General features: G+C 41.0%; 1 protein-coding gene across 1 annotated transcript; it reads left to right on the top strand.

The window, feature by feature from the left end:
• The first annotated feature begins 719 nt into the window (after positions 1-719).
• LOC137265522 (fatty acid desaturase 6-like) lies at positions 720-3,772 on the top strand. Its single transcript, XM_067800937.1, has one exon. It carries the CDS (start codon positions 900-902, stop codon positions 1,968-1,970), a length of 1,071 nt encoding a protein of 356 aa, XP_067657038.1. The 5' UTR covers positions 720-899; the 3' UTR covers positions 1,971-3,772.
• Positions 3,773-8,757: the final 4,985 nt, after the last annotated feature.

Here is an 8,757-nt window from a genome sequence, read left to right as displayed (position 1 = left end):
ATGGCACTAGCATTCGAAGACATTATGCAGTTATATATATTCAGATTCAGTCATCGGTGTATAGGATGGATAGTCAAGGTCTGTAGTAGCGTTGACAACGGTTTACTTGAACTTATTACATGTACAACTTTTTTGGGCTTCAGAGTGTGAAGATAGGATTCGAACCCTGATATCAACTGGTCGCTGCAGTCGCTAACTGTATTTCATGTTTTAGTGTGCATATATAGAATAGATCTAAAAGATAACACGATGACACTATCATTTGAAAAAAAAATTATTTATATGCTATTAAATATGTGCAAAGAATTCAGTATTTTCTCATATCTAACGCACATCGCGCAGTGGAATCGGTTATCTGAAGGTTTGTTAATCTCATATCTTCTGATTTTCCAGCAATCAAATGTGTTTCGGTGACATAATACTGACAGGTGTCCACGGTGCTGTCACTACCAGCACCTGCCAAATCAATATCATGGACCGGTTAGTGAATCATTACTGCTAAGATATTGAATCAAGGGTAGCTGTGTACTACCATAACATATTACCTCAATTTGTTCTTGCAAGCAAAAAATCAACATAGATACAAATGACAACAGCATTGGCTAAGTGTATTTATCTACAGATTTCGTAAAAATCATGTCCCTACAACGACTGGTCCCCAGGGGTCAAAGGTCACGCATACAATTTCATCTCGGTCCGACGAGACGCCGAGTGCAGTATTATAAATCTGTGCTACTCGTGCTTGGCAGTCGTTACAGGAAACCCGATATTGAGTGTGTGCTGTCCTTTGAACTGGAACAACGTTCACACGCACCTTTCATCGTTTGTATGTTCTAAGTCGCTGTGTTTTTCGTGAACCGATATCTTCTATCGTCGATCACTTAGTCCAGACAAGCGCCATGGAAGCAGACGACAGAAAGATGGGCAAAATCTCCAAACGTGAGGTAAATGAGCACGGAGAAGTATACGACTATGTAAAGCTGAAACAACTGCCAGAGTTTGGGGATCTCAGCGATAAGGTAAATGCTTTACTGAAAAGAACGTCATGGATGGAGTTATATGGGATCGACTGGATGATCCATTTGACAGGTATTGCAGGGATAGCGTTCAGTTTATGGTTGCTGAAATCTGACTCGATATTGACACTTGTGGTTGGAATGTTGTTAATGGGGTGCTGTCACTCCGTTCTTGCCACGAAGGGAGGCCACCTCTCAGCGCATGGATCAGTTTGCCAGTCGCCTGCTTGGAACAAATTCTGGACTGTGTTTTTTGTAGAATTTGTTGGTTCGTTTTCATCTGAGGCTGCGATCGATATACACATCAAGTATCACCATCCTCACACAAACATTATCGGACTCGGTGACTCAAGCACATGGAAGATGCCCATGCTCCCCACGTACATTTACATGTTTGTGGCGCCTATTCTGCTTCCCCTAGCAACACCGTTTGTTGGATTTTCAAGCCTTTTTGGTCAGTGGGTGAAGCTGCTTCGAGCTGTCATTGTCGTTTCGTTAGGCCTTGCCCTCCACTTTTACCTCCTAATGACATTTTCTGGATTTTCTCTGCTTGGCGCAATAGTATGCACGTTTGTCAGCCGTGCTACCCTCGCAATCCCATACATCCATGTCAACATTTTCCAGCATATTGGCTTACCTATGTATTCAAACAAAGACAGGCCCAAGAGGATTTACCAGATGGCTACAGGGGTGCTGAATCTGAACAGGAACCCGATTCTTGATTATTGTTTTGGGCACGGTATCATCAGTTGTCATGTAGAACATCACCTTTTCCCAAGACTGTCAGACAACATGTGCCTCAAGATCAAACCCCTGGTTTCCAAATTCCTTAAGGAAAGTGGACTCCCTTACAACGAAGAAACCTACTCCAGCCGACTGAGTCTCTTCATAGACAAGTATGATGAACTGATGGTGAACGCCCCACCCATCACTCACTTTGTTGGGCTTCAGTAACTAATGTGCAACAAATTTGAAAGTGTCAAAATTAGTCGTCAATGCCATCTTTTGGGATCCTTGAACTAAGTGATATATGCTGATCTGGTGATTGATGTCATTTATGGACACCCTATTTTTCTCATTTGATTTTTGTTCCTTAATTGGCGTTAAGACAAGTTAATTAAGTGTTGGATTATTTGTTGTTATATTTATCAAGAGTAGGAAGCTACTTCAAGCTAGTATTATCCTTTTGTGAACGTTTTTCTTCTCTTACGTTTAAGTCGTCTGATATGGATTCCACGTTCGAATAGCACACTGAATTTCTGAAGGAATCACACGAATCCATATTTGGAACAAATTTTTCAGAATGTAGATGTCCTTGGATTATTAATTTAATTCATGTTCGATTATGATCGACGACCAGTAAATAAGTATTCGATCTAGCCCTGTTATGCACACACAAGACAAAAAACGTTATTAGAAATATTTACTCACCACTGAGCAAATATCGTAATTTTCCCACGTTATTTTTTGTAATGTTGCTCAATTAACATTTGCGGTACCATTTATATTGATTTTTATTTAGTTTCATTGTGTGAAAATCGATTTGTGTTATACTCCGAATAGTGAATCAAAACAATGGAAACGGAATTTTCCCATCGAGAAGTTACAGCTATTGCCAATAATTGCAATACATATGGCATAAGTATTACTGTGAAATGTGAATATCGTGATATTATCGGAAAGAAATGATAACAAGGAATGACTAACCTAAATGTGCCCACTTTTGGTGAATGTCTGTCAACGAGAACTAGTCTCCTGACCATGTATATCGTATTTTAAAGGTATTTTGAAATTTTATGAATTTAGAATATTTTGATCATACTTGTATAAAATGTCTCTTTCATCGCGATCACGTGTGCGTTAATTACAAACGCGGTGCTCTGCCTTAATTGGTCATCATAGGTCGTTATTGGTCGTTTCTGGCAAGTGCAGACATTTAGTTGTGTATGTTTATTAATTCAGTATGTTTGTACACTCATAAACGTGGTGTGCATGCTGCATGTTAGAAACCCAGTGTCAAAACGGTGTTGAATTTTGAATAAGAACTGTGATAATGCAACAGCAATGCAAGCACTTGTATTTTGTTTTGTGAATGTTTAATTATGTCGTATTGTAGTATTATGTATCACTATGTTACTGCAGTGCATTATTATTTACCGTGCCTGATATTCTTTTGTTAGGTATTTACCCAGGGATACATTCCAGTCCATACAGTTTGTAAATTAGAAAATAAGACATATAAACAATGCATTTTCCAAACAAATATTTAGAAATGATCTTTGTAAGAATTAAAACAAACCAAACGTACCATTGCCGGTTTCAGAGTTCGAATCCAGATGTGCCCAAGTTACCATCTTGTATTTAAATACACCACCCCTAATATACTGATTCATCAAAGTAGTTACACCTCTCCCCTGCACCAAGCCGACTACTGGTGATGATTGAAATAATTATCAGAACAGTGTTATCCCCAAATCACCTCCTCACTCCCTCTTTCCAGTAGATTTGGAACTGGGATAGAATCACCAGTAAGCAATGCATGTATTCCTAAGAGGACTGACATCCAATGAAAGAAGTTAACAAGGAATGGTAAAAGGAATGAGAATGATATTAAACGGATGATATTATATGTTGTATCATGTGGTCATTGTTGTATTGGTGTTCATTTTAAGTTGGTTGTGTTGGTTGTGTTAAGATTTTCTAAAGAAGTATATTTTTTTAATGACTGATGCTTACCAAAATTAAAGATTTTGTGCCTCAGACCGATTGTTTTATATTTCTCCTGGCTGTTAAATTGACGCTGGGTATCATCCCGGCACATGTGATCACAAATTGCATCACTTCACCTACACATATTCACGTGATTTCAGTAGGAACTACCATGTACATTCCCGACTGACCATCTGAACACATGCGATACTATCTCCCTCAATACAGATGCTTAGAAACAGTGATTGAGTGGGTTTAGTTTTACGTCGCACACAGAAATATTCCAGCTATGTGGCGGCAGTCTGTAAAGAATCGCGTCTGTACCAGACAATCCCGTGATCAACAGCATGATCATCGATCTGCGCCATTGGGAACCATTGACGTGTCAACCAGGTCAGTGTGCCACCGGATCCCATTAGTCGCCAGTTAGGATCCTTTCATATAGTACTAAGGTAGGGTCTGCGCCAATATGTCTTTCTAAAACTGCTTCTAAGCGATGTTTACCATCCAAACTCGCTAACCGCAGTTCACATACTTACATCCTTCATACATGACGTACCACCTTCCCAACCATTTAAATCGCGAATTACAGTCCATAAAGTCTTTACACACTTATACCATGTATAGCCATAGCTTGACGTGCCATCGACTAGATGTGACAAAACCCTTTCCACATCCACAAGAAATCTCTGCTACAAGCTGAGTCGAATGTACAGTTGTGACTATATTATGAGGATGAATATGTTTCACCAGTATTACAGGTGTACGGCGATGTTATTTATAAATAATCAGGTCTGGACCAATCAACCCAGTGACTGTCACAGTGTGATATGATGCCAAAGAATGTGTTTATGAATCAGTGTGAACTCGTGATCGTACCGAATGTTTGCAGAAAGGCGAGTGTATCCTGAGCCACATCTGGCAACCGTCATAAACATAAGTCCAATCGTGCTCACCCGTAATAATTCGAGAACACAAGTCAAAAATTGCATCGGACGCGTTTTCTGTCACTGATACATCAAAGACCACGTGGTTAAAGCGTTTTCTCGTCTCGAGGAAGATCTAGGTTCGATATTCCACAAGGGAACAACATATGAAGCCAATTTCCGGTGTTTCCGACTGTGATATTGTTAGTGTGTTCCTAAGGCTGAGTAAATCAAACTCACGCCCACAATCAAACATGATAATTTCTGACTAAACTCCCGTAAGAGCAATTATCTTGAATTGATCTTCAGTGACCCATGTTTTCCGTAAGAAGCGACTAATAGCGGCACATAGAGGCCGGGCTTGCTGACTTGATTGACTCATGTCATCGGTTCCCAGTTGCATAGATGCCCATGCTGCTGATCACTGACTGCCGCCATACAGCTCGAATATTGCTGATTGTGGCGTTGAACAACGAACAAAATCAAACAATATATTTCACGTTCCTGTTGCAAGTATGCCAAAAGAAAACGTGTTGAAACAACCTGTCCCACAGCTAAGTGATATTGTACTATGCCATGTCTGTCACAGAGTGTCTCACAGTCCTCCAACCACACCCTTTTCCTTCGTACATGTACAATGCAAAAGCCCAGCAAATTTACGTTTTCCTCATGTTATTGCATTCTCCTCCCACAGTGGTTACTTGTCATATCTTCCTACGTAACCTCTGTTCTAATACGGCCCTTTCATGGTGTGAGTGTTCAAGACTCGTGACTGGCGGCAATCAGATTTAGTAGTGCAATCAGCGACTTTGTTTCAGAGGTGATCGTTGGCGAGATCTCGGTAATTTCCCATTCGTAACTACTCGGGTCATTCCGGCAAGCCTTTTTGCAGGTTACGGAAAGAGGCGAGTAGTTACGAATGGGTAATTTCCGGATGCATCGTGAAAACTAGAACCTCTCCCTGGCGCGATACTCAAATGTTTCTTCTAGACAGAACTCAGTCATGTCATATTTATTTCTCCACACTGCTTGCATTTGTCAAGTTGAATCTAGGTCGATGTAACACGTCTTCTGATTGGACAGAAAAAAGGCAAATAAATCTGCTGCTATATTTCGCCGCTAGGGGATTTTATCAGAACCGCGAATGATGGCCGTATTAGAACAGAGGTTCGTAGGATGATATGACAAGTAACCTCTGTGGGAAGTGAATGATGTTATTGGGGCTCCATTTCAGTTTACATCGAATTACTTGGGTCTTACATAATATATATTATTTGGAGACTACGCGACAGTCTACGTCTGACACAAGGGTTCAATGATGAGGTCACAATCAGTGATAGTATCAGTCCCTCGGTTCTACCGTGGCCTAGAATGAAGAGTTCATAATTTGATATATGTAAGGGCATAAGTTCAAATGTACTCGTGAGTACATGGCAAGCTTAAGCGATGGATACAGTTCATCAGATAAGTACACGAGTAAATATTGACACAATATACACGAAACAGATCGTGTCTGGCTTCACAACGCAGTGTCTGAAGTTGCTATAGCAATGTGTACACACTACTAAACAAAGCTAACGACACGCTTTGTTGACGAAAGGAACAAATATACTATCTTGCGATACATGCTTCCGGTGAATTGATCGGTAGTTTACTGTTTTAAGGGTGAGTTTAGTTTTACGCCGCACTCAACAATGTTCCAGGTATATCTCGGCAGTCTGGAAATAATCGAGTTTGGACCAGACAATCCAGTGATCAACAGCCTGAGCATCGATCTACTCAAATTGGTAACGATGACAAACCAGCGAGCCTGACCATCAGATCCCGTTAGTCGCCTTTTACGACAAGCATGGGTTACTGAAAGCCAATATTCTAATCTTCACGGGTCCTAATCAAAAGAAAGTAATGCAATGTTTGATAAACTTTACATGAACACCGTTCGCATTGTACAAATTTTCCTTCAATGTGTGGTCGCTCTCATTTACGTATTCCGTATAAATTGGGAATCTGACAGACTGGCAGAAAATAATTTTGTGGTAGTCTTGACAAGAGCAGATGACACGTAAATTGAAAAGGAGCCCGAGTACAGGCAAGGAGATTCAGAACCTGTGGAAATCTACTGCTTGACAAGTATTAGATGACCCACCACCTGACAAATGACTCCAATTTGCATACATGGGGACGCCCTCCAAACAATCCGTTTGAAACAGGTTATCTTCTAAATACTAGTATTGAAAAGTTAAGTTTCCTGGTGCGAATCGTGTGGTGATGGTGTCTTGCAGAACGAAATCAACCTTTGAAACACGTGGTAATCAGTAGCGGAATTGATTTCACGCCACGGTCAGCATGTGTGTTGCACGTGCATATTCGCCAATCTACCTGTAGCAACCAAGTGTATTCGTCCAGATTACTTGCCACGCCTGCTTGTCACAAACGCGTTCACTGCGCTGGCTCATCTAATACTTGTCTTTGGCATGTCTTTGTTGCGGGTCTGTACATGGACGTTGGACTCAACAGAGAGTTTCCTTGTTTTGACCTTGGCGTCTCTATTGGCAATCTGATTCCCTTAAAATGCACATTTGGCCCTGTAAAAACAATTACTTGTACCTGAAAAACACTCATCAAACAAAGCTGAAATTGCACATGTTTGTTCGTGTCTGGGCTGCAATCCCACTTTGCTCCAAATGCTTTGCTTCGAAAGTATTTTTCAATATGGCCGCCACAGTAGCCATGTTCATTTAATGATGGCGCAACGAAAACGTTAAATAAATTGCCTGAGGAAATAACTGCCGTGCTTGTGACTTGTCAGATTGTGATGTGATTTCGACCTCAAGCATATAAATGATGATGACGGATAGTGTCGTGTCTGCACTGAGATAAAATCTCGTGGGTTGATAACCCACTTGTCTGAGTATCTCGAGAGTACCAACAAGAATCTACCTGTGATTAGACTGTATTCCTTTAAGGAATGTAAGTCACTGATCAGTACATTGGTCAATGTGATGTCAACACTGAACACCCTGGTTACTTCTTGGAAGATGTATTGATTGTCGGCCGCATGCATTTCGTTCTTTGAGGAACGTATTATTCAAATTTTTCGAGTTGATCGACAGTTTACTGTTTCAGGGGTCGAGTGCTATTATTTTCAGTTTGGTACTAATATTTGTAACAACGCGGAAAGGTGGCTGATTAGGCACGGTGAGAAAATGGATGATGTACGTTACAACGTCTCTCTGTGTTGGATGTGACGCCATGTTGGTCATTGTATCGGTGAACGTGGGAAGAAAGCCTGACGTCACGCTAGTCTAGAGTGAGTGAGTGAGTGAGTGAGTGAGTGGATGCTTGGGTTTTAGTATTCCAGCAATAACACGAGACACCAGAAATGAGCTTCACCCATTGTATTCATGTGGGGAAGCAAACCCGTGTCACTTGCATTGTTGATGAAATTGTTTGATCAAACCCACACTTGGTCAAGCGCTTGATTTCAGAGTGAGCGAGTGAGCGAGCTCTGAAGTGACGCTAGACTTGGGTGGGTGAGTGAGTGAGTGGGAGTGGGTTTCAGAGTGATTTCAGAGTCAGTGAGTGGGTGGTTTTCAGAGTGAGTGAACGAGCTTTGAAGTGACGCTAGTCCCGGATGAGTGAGTGAGTGAGTGTACTAGTATTCAGAAATATCTCGGAACTCCAGAAATGGACGTCACACATTATACTCATGTGGGGAATCGAACCCGGGTCAGCTTGGTGAAACCCACGCTCGTTCAATGAATAGTGTGATTTCAGAGTGAGGGAGTGATTTGAACATGATATTGGTGTGTCAACTTAATGAAATCCCGAAATAATTATTCAGAAGAATTTACTGATTTGATGACACGCAGCAGTACGTGAGTGCTTGCTAAACGGAGACGGCGATTCTATGGTCCTTGGGAATAAATTCACATGTGTCGATAAAATATTTATAGTGCAGCAGCTCTTGCACCTTGCTGAGAGAAACTGTAAAGAATGAAACCTTGCCTTTTTGATCGAACTGGATCAGAATAATACGCATGGAAGAAAAGTTGTCTTGGGCATTTTAAATTTTAGTATAAGCATTCACTGCACGGGAAATTCGC

This window comes from Haliotis asinina, chromosome 15, assembly GCF_037392515.1.
Source record: "Haliotis asinina isolate JCU_RB_2024 chromosome 15, JCU_Hal_asi_v2, whole genome shotgun sequence".
Classification (NCBI taxonomy): domain Eukaryota; kingdom Metazoa; phylum Mollusca; class Gastropoda; order Lepetellida; family Haliotidae; genus Haliotis; species Haliotis asinina.
Note: the sequence above shows the minus strand (reverse complement) of the source record. Positions and strands in the feature narration are given on the sequence as shown.